The sequence below is a fragment of the Pyrus communis genome, chromosome 1 (genome assembly GCF_963583255.1).
Source record: "Pyrus communis chromosome 1, drPyrComm1.1, whole genome shotgun sequence".
Lineage (NCBI taxonomy): Eukaryota > Viridiplantae > Streptophyta > Magnoliopsida > Rosales > Rosaceae > Pyrus > Pyrus communis.
The window spans coordinates 24309988-24332756 of record NC_084803.1 but is presented as its reverse complement, the minus strand read 5'-3'; the positions used below and the strand labels follow the sequence as shown (position 1 = coordinate 24332756).

General features: G+C 37.2%; 1 protein-coding gene across 1 annotated transcript; it reads left to right on the top strand.

Annotated features, from left to right (window-relative positions):
• Window positions 1-918: 918 nt before the first annotated feature.
• Window positions 919-2077, top strand: LOC137729172 (zinc finger protein STOP1 homolog). The gene has a single exon (XM_068468025.1). It carries the CDS (start codon window positions 951-953, stop codon window positions 2028-2030), a length of 1080 nt encoding a protein of 359 aa, XP_068324126.1. The 5' UTR covers window positions 919-950; the 3' UTR covers window positions 2031-2077.
• The last annotated feature ends 20692 nt before the right edge of the window (window positions 2078-22769 follow it).

The following is a 22769-nucleotide window of genomic DNA, read 5'->3' as shown; positions in this document are numbered from 1 at the left end:
GTGTAAGAAATAAAAATAGATGTGTGAATAGTACTATTCTTGTATAATTTACTATCAATAATGACAAATATAAGTATATTTTAAGAAAAATAATGTACTGAGATACGAGCCTGCTTCTTCAGGATCCAATTGAAGAACACCATTGGCATGTTGATGCCATGTTAAAAAAACACTAAAAAATTCTGGAGTACCACATCCGACGGTTAAACGTGTTTACAACATGGCATATCACATGATTCAAAAGAATGGTTCACTGTTTTGTTGTTAAGTAGCTCATAATTTAAAAAAGTAAAAACATGATACGATATGCACATTCATCATTCATGCAAGGATTCACGTTATCTATGTATAAGTGGATTATGTTAATTGAGTAAGATATTGTGTCTATTCCATTATATTTAAAGTTTAAATTTAACTTTTGATTTTACTTTTGCTAAAAAAAACCCTCGAGGTTATCTTCAAGAAATTTTTTAATGTACTTAAAATACAGAAGAAAACATTTCATGTTATTATACACTTCAAAGAAAGTTTTCTTTTTTTAAGGCGTCCCTCGAATTATGAAGCACCTGGTATGGAAAGCTTCCAGAATCGAGAGGGTTTGTATGTGTCTTGGCCAATAAAGCACTTCACCTGATGCAATGGGCTTATAACATATAATACTGAAAACGAAGCTTCTTAGCTTCCACCACCTATTTTATACTACAAAGTAGAGACTTTAACCGAAGCACCCCGAACAAACAATACCACATTTCTCCGCCTCATTCAACGGCTCCACATGACCGACCTTTGCCACGTGTTCCGTGAGGCCCCACCTTTGCCACCTGTTCGGTGGCCCCCATCTTTGTGCTGATTTCTGCTCGTGCTTCGCAGCACTCCCCAACGAAGTATTGACAATAAGAAACTCTTGGAGATGGAGTCTTGAGAGTTGAGATTGTGATCGTGTCCGCACTATGTCGTTTCCGCGTCAACCTTTTCATACTCCGCCGGAGAGCTCCGTCGAGTCTTTGAATGAGGACACGGACCAGGCAGTCCCGCTCCGGAATCTCTCGATGGTCCGAACAAGAATGGATTCCCTGCAGTACTTCCTCACTGATTCAATCCACGCCAACGCTCTAGTCAGCAACGACCAGATGGATATGGTATCCGCCGGCATCGCCTCCGCCATCCACGAAATCATCTCAAACGGCGCCGCTCTGTTGGCTCTCTCTCAGAACCCGATACCCTATTCCGACCCGACCCGAACACCTGCCGCTCAAATCGAGGTTCCCGAGGTCAAGAAAGAGGTAAAAGAGAACGACAGCGGTAAGGATGACGCAGACGGAGGTGAGATCGTGGAGGTGGACGCGATGGAGCTGCTGGCGGAGCACATCCATTACTGCGAGATTTGCGGGAAAGGGTTCAAGCGAGACGCGAATTTGAGAATGCACATGCGGGCTCACGGGAACCGGTTCAAGACCCCCGAGGCGTTGGCCAAACCGGATAAGACCCCGGCCCAATCGAGCAGGAATTCCCGGTTCTCGTGCCCGTACGTCGGGTGCAACCGGAACAAGGAGCACGGGAAGTTCCGGCCGTTAAAATCGGTGATTTGCGTGAAGAATCACTTCAAGAGGAGTCACTGCCCAAAAATGTACTCGTGTAACAGGTGCAATAAGAAAAGCTTCTCGGTGGTGGCGGATTTGAAGAGCCACTTGAAGCATTGTGGCGAGGCTAGGTGGCGGTGCACGTGCGGCACGAGCTTCTCGAGGAAGAGCAAACTGTTCGGACACATGGCGTTGTTCGAAGGGCACATGCCGGCGGTTGAGGACGAGAAGAGTGGTGGTGGGAGTAAGGTTGTGACAGCTATGGAGCAGCATGATGATGAGGAGGAGGAAGAAGAGGAGGAGGAGGAGGGCATGACGACGTCGTCGAAGGGAAGGGAGTTGAATTCGAGTTCCAATATTTACGAGGATATTGAGTTTTCTGATGAATTGCTTAATGGGTTCGGTTCGATAGATGACTATTTTTTGGAGGATATGTTGACTGATTTGTAACTGAGATAATGATGGTAAGGTGGATTACATCTTTTGCTTTATTTCATTTGTTGTAGTGCTTTTGTATGTATTATGGATGTAATAATTTTTTTAATGAGAGATTTCTTGTTAATTTCTCTGTTGAGATTAATTTTCTTTTTTTCTTTTTTTTCTTTTTTTTTTGGTAATCTCCTGCTGGATTTTCTAATAATTTGAATAAATGCGTATTTTTAGGGTATATTTGCAAGGCTACCATCCTTGTTTTGTTGGTCACAATGAGACTCAGTAACAAATGTGTTTTCATGGAGTTGCATATCAAGAAATGAAACACGGCAAAATTGTAGCAATGATCTGAAGTCTAAACTATACCGGAGTTGCATGGGTCCAATTCTTCTGAAGTCCAAGCTTTAAGGAAATCATGGTCACTCATTGTTCGGTTTTAATTTACCTGTGAAGAGAAAGTAACAATAAATGTTAAATGATCATAATTGTTATCGAACAGTAGGCAGTGGCAGATTCAAAAAATATTATTTTGGGGACTCAGTAAGACTAGCACGAGCAGCGTGTAGAACTTTTTGAACGGAATCACATGAAAATTGGCATTTCATTGAGCCCTGGTAGGCCCGGGCTCATTTATCAAGTCATATTCCATGCATGTCGACAAATGCCAACAACTTCCAAACGAGCATGTCAACTAATGTCAATGGTTTTTGAGTGAGCATGTCGGCATATGCTAATGTACACCGAGTGAGCTTACCGACAAATGCTCATAACAATGCATATAAAAGTACGAGACTAGCATCTACTCAACCCAGTGTCCATACAGGCAATTCGTCGAGTAGTTGGAGAGCAGTTTTCAAGAGTATCTCAAATTTCCAAAAGGCAACACCTAGTTCTTCCATAGAAAATTTCTGAGCTTGGGAGGGTCAACCGATCCACATTACCTGAAGGTGAATCCGTCCCCGACAATAGGTGACCACGATTTTTTAACCTCCCAAGGTCCAGGAGAACAAGACTGGGAGTTCTATTTTCGGTTCCAAAACTAGTATAACAGTTGATCTAGTCCTCTATTTAACCCTAAATTTGTACTTGTTTCTTTTTAGGCTTATGTTCTTTAACAAATGCGCCTAATTTTGTGTTTTGTCTTTTCGTGACCTATAAAGTCACTATATTTAGAGAGAGTGTTGACTATACATTTTAAGTGAGTGCATTATACGGGGATATGAACGTAGTTCCGCAGGTATCTTCAAACGAGAAAACTCTCTCACAGCTATCTAGTTATGAAATGCAAAACTTCACTCTTGACTATGTTTTTTGGGCTTTTAAAAATTAATTTTTTTGTGGGAGAGTCAGTTAAGCCTTATAATAGGCTAACTATGATAATTTGGTCCGAATTTGCCTTTGACGACAATAAGACTTCTCACTTACAAGTAAAGAGAAATATTACTAGACAGCAGTATAATGTGGCTTAAGATAATTGGAGAAATGGTTTATGAACTTTGCTTAACTTGAGGTTTGGCCACTGAACTAAAAATTCGTGATCGAGTATGAGTTCTTGAACTTGTTATCATATGGAGCAATGATCATTTTGACTAACTACAATAGAATTTACATTCATTTTTGCCCCTTTAAACTCTTTATTTTGGATTAAGTCTAACGAAATTAGTCTAAACGACCATTACTCTATATTAAACAGGTTTAGGGATTAGTCCAATTTCCTTTTAATATCTTTTTTTTTTTTTTAACAAATGATATTATGCATATTATGAAAATAATGTAACTGTTGTTTAATTAGTTTTTACAAGAAACAATGTATCTACTAGTTTATATTTATAAGAAAATAAAGAACCTATTAGAATTTACATCCATTTTTTGCCGCTTTAAACTCTTTATTTTGGATTAAGTCTTACGAAATTAGCCTAAACGACCATTGCTCTATATTATAATTGTAGAGCCAAAAATAATTAAGAGGCAACACGTGGATTTTTGGGCAAAAATGACAAAATTACCCTTAAGGAGCACCAAAATTCCTATGCGCGAGCGGTGGACAAACATCCCACAATCAAGTCAAAAGTACCCAAAATAGGTAACAAATTCAAAGTTATTTCATCCATCCTCATCCTATATTTTCCACAAGGTAATTATTTCATAACCTTCAAAACATTCCATATAAATTGAGTTAATTGGTTAATTAATGGATTTATTCCTAATTAATCCATTAATTACCAATTAAATCACCCATTTCACACAAAAATACCCCAAAGGGCCGGCCACCTTTTCTCAAGAGGGGGACTGGCCATGCACTATATATTCAACCTCATTTCCTCTAAAAACCTAAGTCCACACTCTTGCAAAACTCCAAAAACTCTCTAAACACTTTTCTCTATAAATTCTAACTTTGGCATCCGAGGTTCTTCGGCCAAAGCCCCCCCACCCCCCCTCCCCCGCCAATTTATCGTGGGTGCGTGAGGCTCTTGGCCTTGACCCTAAGGTGTTAATTGTTTGGTAGGTGAAATTTTGTCCAAGAAGAAGGAGGCGGATATTTGCATCCACAAATTGGTGCTTTCATTAAGAGTTGAAGTACACACACTCGTAGAAGACTCTCGCATAAAAGGTTTTTCTCTATTTTTTCTTGTCCATTTGTATATTTTTTTGTATGTTCTTATTTTTTTGTCAAAGTAGTATATGCATGACCAGGTGATATATGATTTTGGAATAGCAGTACTCACTAGCTTCCTGACAGAATAACTTGTTTCAATTGTGTTCTTTTGATTTCTCATTCGTGATCACAACACCAATAATGTGTATAGGGAATTAGTACATAATATTTTGGCATTTTTCTTTTTTTACCAAACGATAGCATTGGTGTGGTAAATTGTTGGTTATTAGAAAGGAAAGGGATTTGTAAAGATCGAACCCGCACCAGAGTGTATAAATATGATTTCCTTTCATCACTACAGTAATGCATCATCTGCATAATATTGTGGCATTGAGCAAGTTGCTTCTTGTTGGAATATGGGGTTTCGGAAATTAATCAGATAAAAATGGTTTGAGGTAAAATCAAGCTATTTCTTCTTTATTTTTTGCCAATTTCTTATGAGAATATTTATTCTGAATTATATTTTGTCTTTTATTTATGAATCTAATTATATAATGTTATGCATGATTAATTAGGGTCTCGATAAGAACAATGTTTTCCTTTCATTGCTCAACTTGGGGATTGTAAAAACACCATACATGTCATTTCGAATTTGCAAAGGTTACATGCTCAATTGTGATTGATTTCATTAGAGTACATGCAAAGGAATGTACATCTTATGGACAATCTAATTAAAGGATACAAAGATAGTTGTTATATTGCTCTATCTATTTATGATGCAATTAAAAATGAATATATTCAGCATTGTTATGAACTTTTCTAGTTTAAGTATGATTGTGTAAATCCTAGATTATATTTGATTCTAGTTATTCTTTCCTATATGGACTTGTATTCCTCGGGGATGAAGGATTTCTTCTTTGCTTTTACTACTATAAATAAAGGCACTACGTAGGAGGGATAACATATCCTCAACACACAATTCCCCTACGATTCTACCAACACATCTCTCCTCTCTCTCTACCCTTGCGACTGGCCCTCTCTAACGTTGTCAGATAAAATAGGCTACAACACGTTATCAGCACGCTCTTACCGTTGCGCTTAGGAATCTAACGTTGAAGTTTTTCTGCATCAAACCAGTTAATCCTTATCATCACACAATCAGGTTCTTCCAAAACAATGGTTTTTATCTCAATATTTTTGCAGCCTTGATAGCATGAACATTCACCATAATGCATGACCTAACTTTACGTTTTTCAAATTTTAGATTCTATACAAATTGTATATGCATTATATTCATAATTGTTGACTTATGTGAATTTGATATTGCCATGAATTGCATCTATATATATATGTACATGCATTAAAATATTTGAATAGAATATGCATCAAATTGAATTGAATTGAAAAAGAACAAAAAACAAAAGAAATCAGAAAAGGCAACCTGGGTACCCATGAGCTTGAGCCATTCGACCAAGCCTGCAGCTTGGGTGGCCGAGCCGTGCCAAGCCGCGAGTTCCCCAGTTGGAATTGAGGGCTCCAATACTAAAACCCAGTAACCCCAACGCCTTTCACAGCGTCTTCTCCCATTACAGGTTGGCCTGCAGCCAATCCCCACCCACGGGTCATCGTGTTTTGACTGCCTGAAGTTCGTCCCCAACACCAATTGACCAAGATTCCTTCGAATCTCGTTAGAATTTTTCTAATTTTTCGATTCATTTTCTAGGGTTTTTGATAGAACGTTGAGATTTCTCAATTCCCATTCCTATTTATGGTCTCCATTGATCCATGAACTCGCCCCAAGCATCGTTGTCTCAAAGCACGGCCGCTTGAAGCGGTGACCCCGACTTTCTTCCTTGGCATACCCACCCAACTACGGCTGGGGTGTCTTTGGACTCAACCCGAGCCCTATTGGGCTTTGTCTTTCGGCTTATTTCTCTTTGGGCTTGCCTGCAGCAGCCCCCTCTATTCGCCTGGCCTAAGACCCAGTCGAGCCCATCTAGGCTCCTGCCCTCTCTCCCATGCACTACGTTGCCAATCCATGCCCTTCTTGGACTCTTACTTTGGACTTGCAAATGAAGGCCACTCTTTGTGTTGATGGGCCCGCATGGCTACTAGGACCAAGACCAAAATTCACCTAGTTTTTTGGGCCTGGGATGCACTGCACCCTTTTATTAAGCCCACCCATGGGCTTAGGCCTTATTTTGGGCCCTGAATTTAATTGCCTAATTATTTTAGGGCCAATGGGTTTTATATTTTTTCACCCACACTTTAATTTTGGCCTGAAGTCCAAATAATTAATTCAATTATAATTTTAGACCTGAAGTTCTTGATAGGAGCATATTCATGCGACTTAAATGGCTTGTTCTCGTGAATTTACGTTATGTTTCTCTCGTTATTTTAGTCCTTTATGCTTCTTTTGTGTGTTTTCAGGTTCTAAGGGCCTAGGGAGCAAGAAAGTGCATTTTGAGGCCATTTGGAGCATTTTTGGGCATGGATTGGATAGCTTATCCATGGAGCCAAGAGGATGGACGAATTTGAAGGCCTTGTATGCACTTGAAGACACAAAACAATGGCTCTAGCCCAATCAAACACATTATGCCATACAAACCAACCTATTTTAGGCCCATTCTATGTACTTAAACCCTAGCCCTTTAAACTAATTCATTTATCACTTATCAAACCATTCACTTATCACTCACCACATATCATTCACTTATCACTTAACATATCATTCATTTATTTCACTTCCATACTCCTCTTAATTCCACATGCATTCTCACACATGCACATCATTCACTCACATTTCCACCATTCATTCTTTATTCCTTTCCAAACATCTCACATGCATTTCCACCTTCCTACTTCATCATTTCACCACATTCTCCCTCTTTAACTCACATGCATTCATCATAATTTACAACACAAAACAACTTCATTGCCGTGGGTTCCCATTTCCTTTCCAAACATCTCACATGCATTTCTTCATTATTTCCTAACCCTACATGCATTATTTATTGCATCTTCACATGCATTCACACACACTTTACACATTCAAACCGTGAGCTCCCATTCCTATATGCCATTTTCAGATTTCCACCCACTAACCTAGTCATCAACACATGCACTTCCACCTTTCATCCACAATGATTCATGATTCATTCACTTTGCATCCTTTAAATCACATACTTTTCCATCATTAATTAGCCATTTGCATCTTAAACAAACAACCATATGTTCCCTCCACTACTCCTATAAATACCCTTGCATTCATTCATTCAATTCATATCTCATATTTCCATTCACAACACTTCACACAACACAAATACACATCCATTGCCGCAATTCCCCTTCCATTTTCTGTGCAGTTTTTCTCCTTCATTGCAGCCACTATCCAACCACTTCCCATCCCTCCAAAACACTTCACATAATCCCCAAAGCTCACCTTAGACCTTGTGCTACAACAACGAGGAAGAAAAGAGTGCTTAAACGTTCATACAATTCAAGTTTGAGTTGTTGGAATGTTTAAGTGTTTCTTTGATTTCAAAGTTTAAATTTAATTCTCTTTGTTTTGTACGTATGAGAAGGGAAGAGAAGAGTGCCTAAACGTTCATACAATTCACGTTTGAGTTGTTGGAATGTTTAGGTGTTTCTTTGATTTCAAAGTTATGAGGAACTAAACCCCCCTTTAGCTAGGGGGTGATTCGAAACTATGTTTATATTTGCATTTTGAATTGATTACGTTTGGTTGGAATTTCATAAGTTGTGGATTCAATTCGTTTAACTGTTTGATTGATAACTTATTTATGTATGTTCATTGAGATTGCAAGCTTAATTTTCATGCATAAATATGACGCTAGAATATAAGTGAATTTCACCTAATCGTTATGAACTTATATTCACAAGTAGTAGAGGTTGCTTATAAACAATCTCGTTAAACGAATTCTTGGCATAAATTTCATGCGTATTCCATAGTAACGAATGCCTCGTCGATGTTTATGATTTCCGTTGAACTTAATGATCTTGGTTAAATGTCTCTATCATGCGTATTCCATAGTTAGGGACTTTGATTAAGAATAATTTGGTTGTAATGCGTATTCCATTCAATCCAACGAATTTAGGGAAATCTGAAAGTTAATCTAAGCGGATCTAATTAACTTGGAGCATTGAGTTTCACAACTTATCGAAAGACCAACTGAGAATCAATTTTGTTTGCAAGTGTAACATGTGTGGAGAAGAACCCCTTGGCTATTCCATCATCCATATTTTCATCACATTCATATTTACATTTTGCCTTTAATTATATTCTGTCTTTTTAATTTAATATCGTCCAAACACAATTCCCCCCCTCTATTTTGTTAAGTTTTAATCATTCGTATTTGTTTTATTTTTGTAACTTTAAGCTTTTGGAGTCATAAACATTTGCAAATTCGTCTAAATCAAGTTCTAGCTTCTATTTGAGTCAATTTGATTGTTTTAGACAATTTGAGTTTTTCAAAGCCATTCTGAGTCATAGTAGTCTTGTTAAGAGTATTTTAATTTAGTTTTTATGTTTTTAAGTCAATTTAGAAGGTTTTAGCAAGCCCTCCTAATCCCCGGTCTAGAACGGTCCCTCACTTATCCATTCTACTACAATTGTCAAACGAGGGTTTAATTTGAGTGTCAAGTAAATCTCGCATCAGTTCTATTTGCATATTTTCTTGTTGCATATTTATGTGTATATATTTGCGTTTGTTTGCAGGAACATGTGAACCTAAAGTTCATAATTATTTTGAAACCTAAAGTTTCTATAAACATGCCTTGTTTGAAAACCTGAAGTTTTCATTAAAAAATCACCCATGAAAGCTCGAAGCTTTTTCATGCGAATATTAACCAATACTTGTCTATTAAAACCTGAATGTTCTACTCATATATGAATGGATTGATTTTTTTTTTCTCCATTGCACTAATCACATCTTGTCCTTTATTTTGTGATAGGAACATGTCGAATTTGAACAAACTCGACTTTACCACTTTGGAGGTCTCTACAAGGAACTACCTCAAATGAGTCCAAGATGTGCAGCTTCACCTCACTGCAACGAATTTGCATCTTACCATTGAAGATGAGACGGACAACCCTGTTGGCGAAGCTAAGAAAGCCACTGCTATGATCTTCATCCGAAGACATATTCATGACGCTTTGTAAACTAAATATCTTGCTTAAAAGGATCCACGAGCATTATAGGTCGCTTTGGCTGATCATTTTGATCACCAAAAAGACATCTTCTTGCTTGAAGCAAGACATGATTGGCAACAATTGCGCTTCCAAGACTTTAAGTTTGTGAATGAATATAATTATGAAGTTTGTCGAATCTGATCACTTCTCAAGTTTTGTAATGAAACTTTGACCGAATAGGATCTCCTGGAGAAGACCTATTCGACCTTGTCTGCTACTAATATTGTTCTGCAGCAACAATATAAAGCTCAGAAGTTCACTAAGTTCTCGGATTTGATCTCTGTTTTACTTCTCGCTGAAAAGCAAAATTACCTGTTGATGACTAATCATCAAGCTCGACCTCCTGGGGCGACTGTTGTGCTTGAAGCACACTATAGGGCAAACCAATGCCCAAAACACCAAAAGAGGCATGGTAGAGGCGGCCAGAAGCCATCCCGCCAAGGTCCACAGAGTCAAGGCCCATTTAAGGGAGGAAACAAAGCCCAGAAGTGCCCTAACCTCACTTCCAAGGCCCCAAACTTTAAGAATAAGGGCAAAGCACTTAAAAGATCATTGGTCTCGTGTTTTCTGAGCTCCCCAAAAGGTTGTAGCTAAGTATCATTATCGTCATAAGAAGTTTGAATAAAACTTTATGCAAGTGGATGATCCAAAAAGTACGAAGATAGAGGTTTCTGACTTTCAGAAGGCTATCACACCTATGGAAGATTAGAATCTTAGACATAGACTTATTTTTTAGTTGAAATAAGACCATGGGGCCGAATTCCACAGTAGTGGCCGCCCCCTTGTTTTTGGTTAAATTTTGAACAATTTTCCTTTATATTTGGATTATTTGTTGGTGATTTGTTTTTTGGATATTAAGTTTTAATTAATTTCCGTCCTTGAATACTTCAAATTATTTTGAATCGATATTTGTTTTTAGAACTTTTATGCATGTGACTGATTCAAATTAATTTTTCATTCTAGGTATGACTAGTGGGGAAGTTAGTTGTCTGGTAGATAGTGTAACCATGCAATCTGTTTTACATGAACGCATCTATTTCACTAACTTCATACCTAAGAATGCACCTCTAACAGCCCTCTCAGGCCCATCCAATCTGATTGAAGGATACGGTAAGGCACGTATAATGTTGTCTAATGGTACAATCTTGACCATTGATGGGGCTCTTTATTCTCCACGTTCCAGAAGAACATTGTTGAGCTTTAAGGACAATAGAGATAATAATTACCACACTGAAACCTACGTAGAAAACAGAGTTGAATTTCTATGCATAACTTCTTATGAATATGGCCAAAAACGTATATACCCACAGAAAGCCACAGAAAGCCATATGCCCACAGAAAGCCATATGCCCGAGTGATCTGTATACTAAGACCATATGCCCACAGAAAGCCACTATGTGGCCCGCCCTACCTCTAGGACCTCGCACGAAATTATACTTTGGCATGATCGTTTGGGACATCCTGGACGAATAACGATGCGTCGTATCCTCAAATCATCACATGAGCATCCACTAACCCGAAGTTTAGATTCGATTCAAGGAATCGCATGTCAAACATGTTCTATAGGAAAGCTTATTACTAAGCCTTCTTATGACAAGATTCCTTCGAATCCTCCTATTTTTCTGCAAAGGATTTAGGGGGACATTTGTGGACCTATTCACCCTCCATGCGAACCATTTAGATATTTTATGGTTTTGGTTGACGCTTCCACACGTTGGTCACATGTGTGCTTGTTGTCCACAAGGAGCGCTACATTCTTCAAACTATTGGCTCAGGTTATCAAGCTCAGGGCTCACCACCCTGATTATCCAATCAAATTTATTTGATTGGATAATATTATAGAATTCACATCTAAAACTTTTTATGACTATTGCACGTCGATTGGGGTTGAAGTTGAACATCCAGTACCCCATCACACCCAAAACGGCCAGGTAGAGGCATTTATTAAGCACTTACAAATGATTGTTCAATTGTTGGTGATACGTACCAAGCTCCCAATCATTGCTTGGGGCCATGCAATATTGCACGCATCCATGTTGGTCCGCCTGAGGCCTGTTGCCACCCAACCATATAACGCCCTTCAGTTAGTTACCAGATACGAACCTGACATATTGCATCTGCACATTTTTGGTTGTGCGGTCTATGTACCAATTTTGCCGCCCTTACGTACAAAAATGGGGCCTCAGCGAAAGATAGGAATCTATGTCGGATATGATTTTCCTTCGATTATTCATTACTTAGAACCTTTGACAGGTGATCTGCTTACTACTCTTTTCATGAATTGTCACTTCTATAAGACAATCTTCCCGTTGTTATAGGATGATAAGAACTTCAACATTCCTGAAGAACGACGAGAATTATCGTGGACGACTCCCACTTTGTCTTATTTAGATCCCCGCATCGCTCAGTCTAAAACTGAAGTGCAGTACATATTAGATATTCAGAGCATAGCTTAGAGCATGCCAGGTGCTTTCACCGATCTAGCGCGCGTGACAAGATCACATATTCCAGCTGCAAATGTGCCTGCAAAGATGGACGTACCAAATGTACGGCGGACGTCCCTCCTAGAGGCCCAGGACGCTAATTTTAGTGATCCACGTACATTAACGGCTAGCCGATTATCTGCCCCTACACAAAAGTGTGGTAAACCTCTTGGTTCAAATGATTCATACCCCCAGAAGAGGAAACCCACGACAGAGGCTTCTAAAGAGCTTACCGTGAATCTGACTAGCGTTTACTCGTTTATCTAACTCATAAGGAAATTCTAAATTACAAAAGCATCCTTGAATAGACGATTCCTCCTCTCAAGAATCATGAGATTTCAGTCTCTTATGCTAGCTTAGCTGATGTGTGGTGTAGAAATACGATGATCGTCGACGACGCATTAGCATATACAGTAGCTACTGAGATCCTATTAAACGATAACATTGAACCTCGTTTCGTTGATGAATGTCGACGTAGAACCGATTGGTCAAACTAGAAACAAGCAATCCAAGTCAAACTCGATTCGCTTGCAAAACGTAAGGTGTTTGGACTTGTAGCTCCTACTCCTCCACATATGAAGCTCGTTGGCTACAAGTGGGTTTTCGTTAGGAAACGTAATCAAAAGAACGAAATTGTGTGTTATAAAGTTTGTCTTGTTGCGCAAGGATTCTCACAACCCCTCGGGATTGACTATGATGAAACTTATTCACCCGTTATAAATATGATTACTTTTCGCTACCTTATCAGTTTGGTAGTTTCCAAAAAATTGAGTATGCAACTGATGGACGTAATAACTATGTATTTCTGTGGGGATCTTAATATGAAAATCTATATGAAAGTTCCCGAATGCTTACATTAACTAGATCAAATATTTCCAAACCCCAAAACACGCTTTCAATTCGAGTGAGGCATTCACTTTATGGTTTGAAGCAATTTGGAAGAATGTGGTATAACCGTCTGAGTGAGTATTTGACTAGTCAGGGATATGTGAACAATGAACTATGCCCTTATGTGGTCATTTAGAAGTCACATTCTGGTTTTGCGATAGTTGCAGTATATGTCGATGGCATGAACCTTATCGAAACTCCTAAAAAGCTCGCGAGAACTGCCGCGCACCTGAAGTCGAAAATTGAGATGAAAGATTTAGGAAAGACTCGATACTATCTTGGTCTCGAGATAAGGGCACCATTCGGATGGAATCTTAGTACATCAAACGAACTACACCCAGAAGGTGTTGCACCGCTTTAACGAGGATAAAGCGAAGCCTTTAAGTACTCCTATGGTCGTTTGATCGCTAGATGTAAAACAAGATGCCTTCCACCCGAATGAGGATGATGAAAAGGTTTTGGAGCCTGATGTTCCTTATCTAAGTACGATAGGTGCTTTATTGTACTTAACTCGATGCACTAGACCCGACATCTCCTTTGTTGTTAATCTTTTGGCAAGATACAGTAATGCACCAACATACAGACATTGGACTGGCATAAAAGACATCTTTCATTACCTTAAGGGTACTACGGATTTGGGCTTGTTCTATCCCTACAAATCTTTGAGTGATATCGTGCCCTCTTCTTCTCGAGTCGATTCTCGCCTTGTTGGTTATGCCAACGTAGGATACTTATATGATCCGCATAATGCACGTTCTCAAATGGGTTATATGTTTACCATTTGAGGCACCACAATATCTTGAAGGTTAACGAAACAGATCTTAGTTGCCACTTCGTCTAAGCATGCTGAAATTCTCACCTTACATGAAGCAACTTGGGAATGCTTTGGGTTAAGAGCAATTGTGGGCCATATTCGAAGCTCTTGTGATCTTTACCCCGTTGTAGATGTCCTAACGAGGATCTTTGAAGACAACGTAGCATGCATCGAACAGCTTAAGAAGGGTTACATCAAAGGTGACAACACCAAGCACATTGCACCGAAGTTCTTGTTCTCACATCAACAACAAGAGCATCAGAAGATTGAAGTCATGCAAATCCGTTCACAAGACAATCTGGCCGACCTTTTCACAAAATCACTACTGAAGGCAACGTTTCAGAAGCTTGTTCAAGGAATTGGTATACGTAAACTTTCTGAGTTGTAACATTGCTAGTTCTCTTTGAAATTGTGTCAAACTCAGGGGGATTATCCTAAAGTATACTTGCTTGATCTTAATGTACTCTTTTTCCCTACAATTAGGAGTATTTTTCCTACTGGGTTTTTGCTACCTAACTAGGTTTTAACGAGGCACCCACCTTGGTTTGGTCATATCCCTAATGACGCCCCGCAGACGTTTCTCTTGACTTTTGCATTGCTCATGCACTTTTCCTTTGACTATGGATTTTGTCCCTACTTGGGTTTTTGTCATAGCCTTAGGGATTTTTAGTGAGACTTACTACCATATGCAAGTTCCTACCTTATTGAGAATAAGCATTGTTCCCAGAATTTGTGCCTACGAGTCGACTTCCTCAACTTCTGCATGATACTAAAATCTACCTTGAGTATTTACACACTCAAGGGGGAGTGTTATGAACTTTCCTAGTTTAAGTGTGATTGTGTAAATCCTAAATTAGATTTGACTCTGGTTATTCTTTCCTATATGGATTTGTATTCCTTAAGGATGAAGGACTTCTTCTCTCATTTTACTACTATAAATAAAGGCACTACATTGGGGGGATAACATATCCTCAACACACAATTCCCCTACGATTATACAAACACATCTCTCCTCTCTCTCTACCCTTGCCACCGGCCCTCTCTTTCTTGTCAGATAAAATAGGCTACAACAAGCATCATATTGTTAGGTTTGTGCATAATTAGTCCACATGAAGAAGGTTTTTTTTGTTACATAAACTCCAAATTTGGACATTGCGTCCGATCCTAGCTACAAGTCCAAATTTCAAGGAGCTTATGACTAGGCACAACTCAATTGTTGCTCAATTTGTTTCTATAAAAACGAGTGATTTTTCAAGAGTACAAGGTCTAGCTGGTTCTTGGAGTCTATCAATTATACCACAAACGCCAGATCATCAAAACGTCAGAAGGTAAATTATTTGATCATTCAAACTCCAATGTGAATTTTTTTTTTTTTTTTTTTTTTTTTTGTCTGTTTTCTTAGATAACATGGGAACCCTGATGAACCTTCTCAAGGATCCAAAGAAGACGATCAAGTTGGAGACCTTTCATTTGTTCAAGATAGAGAGCATTTGTTCTCAACGCCATAACTATGGTATATGCTCACCATACACCTAATCATCTATCATGTGTTCTTTCACTTAACTCTAGTTAACTTTCACATTAAATGTTATATTTTGAATTTTGAAAAAATTAACCAAAATTAAGTATAATAACACGTGATAGATAATTAAGTATATGGTGAGCATATACCATAGTTTATGGTGCTAAACAATAATGCACCCGTTCAAGATATTTGTTGCAAATCAAAATAAAGCTTCCTAAGATTATTCACGTGATTATATATAAAAATAAAAAAAAAAAAAAAAAAAAAGGCGATTGACAATTGAACAATTGATGTACATGCCTTGTAAATCATTATTTGAAAAAGGAAATTGAATCACATGGTCACCTAACTAAATTATCTTCAATAAATATTTACAGGGTCACGCTCAATTTTTGGATAAAAAATAGATAAAGCTAGTTCATAGATGGCACAATGTAACAAATTTCTTTTTGGGTTCCTAAAGACAACATATTGACTATATCAATATATCAATGTAATCAATTTACGGAATTATTTGTGATGCCCACAAATTCATCATTTTTGGTAAAATAAGTGACGCATTTCGAAATGTTTTCTTGTTGTCTATATTTGCAGCCCTTGCGCGATGAACAATATCGTTGTCAAGGCCATTTCTGAGATTTCGGGGGTCCTGTGCGAAATTTATAAAATGGCCCCTCCCTAAGATAGTTTTAGAAAAGTCGGACAATGTATTAATGTCAAAAAACAATCACTTAAATCAAAACAAACTTTAGTACTCACTTATTGCAAGTTTACAAATGTCATTAATTATAAGTAAAAAGAGGTACAAATATAATATTCACTAAATGATCAAAAGCATTTCAATATTCAACAACCAAACATGAAAAAAAACTTCAAACCTCTAACTTTAAAGTTTCACTTGAATATATAACATTATTATATAATAAAATTGAAAAATATCCCTTTTTAGGAGGTTACTATTGATACCCAAAATATCTCATTGCACTCCAAATTTTTATATTTAGAATAGAAAAAAAAAATACTCTTTTAAGCAGTGCATAATGAGATTTTAAAGTGCTAAGAAAAGAAATTTTTAAATATAGAACATTATTACATAATATTAGATGGCAAAAATTTGGGGCCCTATCTAACTGCACCTTTCACTCCCCCAGGGGGGAGGTGGAACGAAAATTTAACCCAGTTTCGTTCCGTGGAACAACATATTCCACATAATTTAGCGCATCAAACATGAGACGGAACGTCTCCGTCCCACTTCGTTCCGTTCCATCCCACGTACCCCCCTCTGATCATTGTGCAAGGGTTTTTTCTTTCTTTCTATTTTTTGTGTTTTTTTTTTTTTTTTTTTAAGTTTTTGCTTGAGGAAATTGACTTTTTTGTCGCTCAAGGAAGCATTGAGCAACAAAAGGTATTTCGTCACGCAAGTAGTTTTTTTTTTTTACTAGTGAATGTTATTACGGGTTCTTTATTAATCAAAGAAAGAAAAAAAATATTCTTATGCCTATTTTAAATTTTTGTAACAACCCGTCCCTAATTTTACGAGTTTATTAATTTTAAAAGAGTGAATTGATGAAAATGCCCCTAGTGGCAAGATTGTTGACTTTCGTTTACCATCTTTTCGTGACGTGTACAAGCTATTATTTTATCGTATTCTCGAAGTACTCGATGGTATGAATGCGTAGGCGAAAGCAGAATCAAAATCGGAGTTACGATGGAGGTTTTACGAAACTACAAATCCGCAAAATACTTTTGTTAAAATTACTATTTTATATTTTATATATTTTTCAAAATTATTATATTATTATTTAATAATTTTTTGTGGATCTTTTATTATTTTAATAATTTATTTTTGGCTGTGAGGCATGCACATCACAAACTCTCCACTCTCTTCTTGCCACATTTCCTTTCTCCCTACACTCCCAGACCTCTTTCTTCCTTCTTCCGTCAGTCTCTTTCTCGTCCCTTTCATCTCTCCCGATTCTCTCTCTCACTCTAACTCTCTCCCTTTCCGAGAGTACTACCTTCGGCCTTACACGCCATTTCGACGAGCATCTTCACCAACAATCACAACCTTAAAAACCTTCCTAGTCAAGATCCCAAACCAAGCAGAGACCTTTTTTCTACCTTCTCTCTCTACACAGTGGCACCGCCACTGTTCATATTTTCCTATGGCGAGTTCTCGAGTTTTCCGGCGAAGGTAAGCCTCGAAAATAACCCAAAGCTTCTTGGATCATGTTTTAGTTCTTGATCCTAACATCTTTAAGGATTTTCGGTGATGTTTGAACACAAAAACTAGCTTAGGAAGTCTCCCCAATTTTTTCGATGATGACGCCACAAGTGTTGCCATTTTCTGACCACGGCTGAAAACCAAAATGGTATAACTCGAATCCTTATGTTCATAGCTTCATTTTGATATTTAAGTGGTGAATTTTAGTTGAGTTTTGGAGCTAATCAAAGCCGTGGTAGCTTCCCAGCCAAAATACCTAATTCCAGGCGGTTGTAGCGGCAACCGAAAAAATAAAAAAAAAAGGGCCCAATCTGAATCCATGACTTGGCCCAAACCTTCGGCCCGTTAACCCGATCAAGCCCATTTCTGAAAATGGATTTAGAATATTCCTGGAATATTCTCTGAAATATTCCTTAGAATATTCTTTGGAATATTCCTTAGGTTGACTTTTTCAAAATTTTCTCGGAAACCCTCATAGGCTAATTTCGATGCCCCAAGTTTGTTTGACATTTATTTAGTTAAATTTCAAAGTTTTAACGTAGTTGACTGTCTCGGCGACTCGGTTGACTTTTTGGGTTTAACTGTTGACTTTTTAAAAAATTGCACAGGACCCTTCTTAGCGTATTTTGATGCCTCCAAATTCTCACCCCGTTTTCCCAAATTTAATTGTTTTAGTTGAGTTTTACTAATGGGTCCCAATATTATGCTTAGGTGCGATTACTATTGGAGACTTCGGCTTCCCTCGTTCGAACGGCTACAACTTCGCAAGTATCTGTGAGTGAATCTTTACTTTTATATAGTATATATATACTTGTTTAGTTTCCAAATATACATCTAATAACGAAGTTCCTATGTGATTGCCATAATTAAATTAACATTTATAAGAAATGTCGTATTGTTGGGAAATTATGAAAAAATCATATGGGATGCATAGGTAAGCTTACTATAAGGGGATGCCTTAATTAGATTTATGGCTATGAATAGTTTTATGTCGACTAGAATTATCGAATTACCATGCATATTTATATTTACGTTATATGCTCATCATGTTTGTACACGCTCGAGCCAGGGCCAGACTTCACGTGTATGTTCACATCGCACCGCATGCTCACTTTGGATCCATTATAGGTGTCAGTCATGTCCTAAATTGCTATAGGCAATTAGGACTCGTATGTGATGCGCATAGTGCCAATCTTCACTTGATTGTAGTACTAGAGTGTAAATCACTACTACACCCAGTCCTGCTCATGCCATAATATCTTTGCATGAGCTCATGTGTCAGCATATGTTGATGAGCACTCGATATGATATGTTTATTTCTGCAAGATATTATGATTACTAGAAATATATGCTTATTTACGAATTATTGTGAAGTATTGCATTTTTGAGGTATTGCTGGTTACGATAAGCATTTTCATACTATATGTAGTATCTTATATTTGGAAACTATATTTGTTTTACGGTGAGGGGTTATACGTTTTTGAAAAGGTTTTTACAAAGCTTTATTTTTAGGCCCACTCACCCTTGTTTTTTGCCCCTACAGGTTTTAGACCAACTCCAACCGAAGTGTTAAAACCTATTTTTCCCCTTCCCCCTCCCCCCCCCCCCCCCAAAAAAAAAAATCCATTCCATCCCAAGTGGAAAATTGGACCTAAAACCTAAAACCTAAAACCAAGCCAGAAATAGCCCTGGATTTAGCCCAAAAAATGGTGTGGGCACCACCAGCGGGACCCTACCCACTTGGGCATATCCCCCATGGTTTATTGAATCCAACGGCTGAGATCGAATATAATCAAATCTAATGGTAAAAAAAAGGATCTAACAGTTCAAATTTAAGTCAAACAGCTAAAATAATTATAAAAAAAAAAAACTATTTAACTCAAAATTCATCCAAATTTAGTGATTTTTCAATATTTATTGGAATCTAAATATTTTTAGGTTAAAATGTTCATAAAATAAAATTAGGATAGTGTACATAATTTTTTTTTAAATTACTTAAAAGAAAAAATTAGCCTAAATTTATTCTTTAATAATCTCGGGCTGAAACTTTTAGGCCATAAGGGGTTGGAGCAAAAAAGCTGTTTCTGGGTTAAAACCTAAATTTTCTGGGCTACAAATTTTAGGTTTTAGGCCAAGAGTTGGACATGGTCTTAATAGCAGAGCTTTCGTGTCGACGAGGATTCTTGGCAAATGTTGGAATAGGAGATTACCTTCGATGATATAATTCTTATTTCACTTTTACTATACTTTACTTGTGCTCTAACATCACGTGTGAAATGGGTTCATTCCCGCTCACAAGCGCACTCTTACATTTAAACACTTTTAGGTTTAAATTTACTCACATTTTCCCAAGGTTCTAGGCGCTAGTCGGGCGGCAGGCAGGGGCCTAGGGCCTAGGCGGATTTATGTAAATTTATTATATATCTTGTAAATAAGTGCATGTTTACACCTAAAAAAAATATGCTTGTATGGATAATAAAATAATGATAAAATGCAAAAATAGAAGTAGAAGAATACACAAAGTAATACATACAAAAAAGTTCAATATTTAAAAAACAGTAAGCATATAATCATAATGAGGAGGATTCTTGGATGATAAACTAAATTCTTCTTGTTCATGATCCTTGCATTGGATTGGACATAGACTAAATTATTTAAACTTGTTGTATCTAGTTTATTTCTTTTCCTTGTATGTATCCCCTCAAAAGTGCTCCAATTCATTTCACTATTGGATGAACTTGTAGTAAATCCATCATTTGCAAATTAGGTACACCATTTTCACAAGTATACCACCATAAAACCAAAAAAGAAAAAAGCACACAATTAATAATAAATAAAAAAATAAAAACCGCCTAGGTGCTGCCTAGCCCTCCGCCTAAGAGCCACCTAGGACCGCCTAGCTCCAAACCGATTTTTCGAAACGATTTGCCCTAAATCGCGGCGAGTTTTCACCGCCTAGGCCGATTTTTAGAACACTGCATTTTCCACTTCACTACACTTTATGACTTCGTCACCTTCCTGGTGTCGACCAACACAGCTCGATTCGGAGTTTAGGTGGACATTCCGGGTTGGGGTGTGTCAATTTTAGTAAGTCTATGCAGAAGAAAAAGTACTATTATTATTTTTTTAATGTCATTATAATTTGAGAATAATTTATAATTCATAATATGAAAAGTTGGGTTCATGCATTATGGTGAAATTTCATGTAATTAAGGATGAAAAAATATCGACAATTAAGAATGTGTTTTAGAAGAATTTGAATTGTGTGATGATAATTGTAAACTGGTTCGCAGCAAAAAATTCTCTTTCCAATTCCATAGTGCAGCATAGGAACGTGTTGTAACTAATATTCTAATGGGTATAGAGAGGGTGGGGCAAGAAAGAGAGTGGAGAGAAATGTTAGAATGCTTAGGGATTGTGTGGCTCTCCCTATGTCATTGCCTTTATATATAGTAAACCATAAGAAAATAATAACTTGTCCTCCAAGTAATACAAAGTCTAAAACAAAGAATCACTAAAATAATAGGTAATCTAAAATTTCCACAATCACATATATTAAATATTGATCACAACAAGCCAATACTTCTTTTGTCATGGTTAATTAGCGTGGCGTAGATGTAAATGCATGCATCTAACTGGACTTGTATTATTATAACAGAACCAAAATTCAAATTTGATAAAGCTTAATAATTGCATCATTGCTTTCATCAACAAATCCCATTAAAAAAAATTGGCAGCTACGTAACAAGGCTAGCATCATGACTTCGATCACGACATAAGGCTTTAAAATTATATAGAAGAACATAAATAATAAGCAAAAGTAGTTAATTTAATATCAATAGCTAGAATCATGTAGTTCACGAGAACATTGCCTCTTAAAATAATCATATGCCATATATTTCCCTCCTTGACATGTTCTGGTAGACCAAAAAATTTTCCCTGTTTGAATATTATGATTCACTCGTGATCATTATTAATGAATGAAACTGGTACGCCTCTCCTTGATGAGAATTGCACACCTATATAATTCATCTCCAAATATTTACAAACTTATATAAGTTACGTTGATAGTATATCTGGTTAGAGCATGCACACATAAATCATGTCATTTGTGTCGTTAGAAGCTTTAGCAATGGCAGGCGTCGATTATCGCTCGGCTGATATAACTGTGGAAGGATGGGAGAACGGGGACTTCGAGCCATCAACTCCACCTCATTTGCTAGCAGAAGATGTAGAATACAGAAAAGAGGAAGTAATAGTTGAGAAGAAAGAAGAGAATCATGAGAAGAGAAAACCACTTAGGGATTGTAATTGTATAAAGAACGGATTTCTTAATACCACATTTCTCCCTTACCAGGAAAAATTGACGAATTTGTAAACGATACTATGTTAATCGTGGGTAGGCCATATGTGGCTTTTATCTCAAAAGTTTAGGATACGATTGAAAGTGAAATCACTCAATTTAAGTTATATTTAATGTTGTCAATTTAATTTACAATGTAATATTTTGTATCCTTCAACATATGTAATCCTAAATTTTTAACGTGGCGAAAAAAGTAAATTTGGATAGGTTTACTTTTAGTTTTTCTTTTTATAGTTATAAATGAGTGATATATTAATTACACGTTGCAATACTTTAATTAATTTTCTAGATCGAAAGATGATAAAGTAGGATAGAATAGTTTATATATCAATCGTTCGAACCAATTTGGAATAATTCGGGATGCAAAAACATGGGAATCGATGTTTGTTAAGGGCTACCATATGGAAATTTTTTGTTAGTGATCAATCACGAGAATTTCAAGATTTTAAGAAAAGTAACTAAATTATCAGGCGTTGAAGTAAATGACATTGGCAAAGGTTGTTGATTCTACGAGAATATGCTAAAAATTATAACCATAATTTTGCCAATATCACCCAAACGTTAGCCCTTATTGTAAATTGTCACCTAAAAAAATAATTTTAGTAGTCTCACTCAGTTAAAATTATGTTGCAATGTGCCAACAACTGAGAAA

Excerpts from the sequence above, each read along its gene's own strand:
- LOC137729172 (XM_068468025.1), top strand. The coding sequence starts at position 951 with ATGTCGTTTCCGCGTCAACCTTTTCATACTCCGCCGGAGAGCTCCGTC.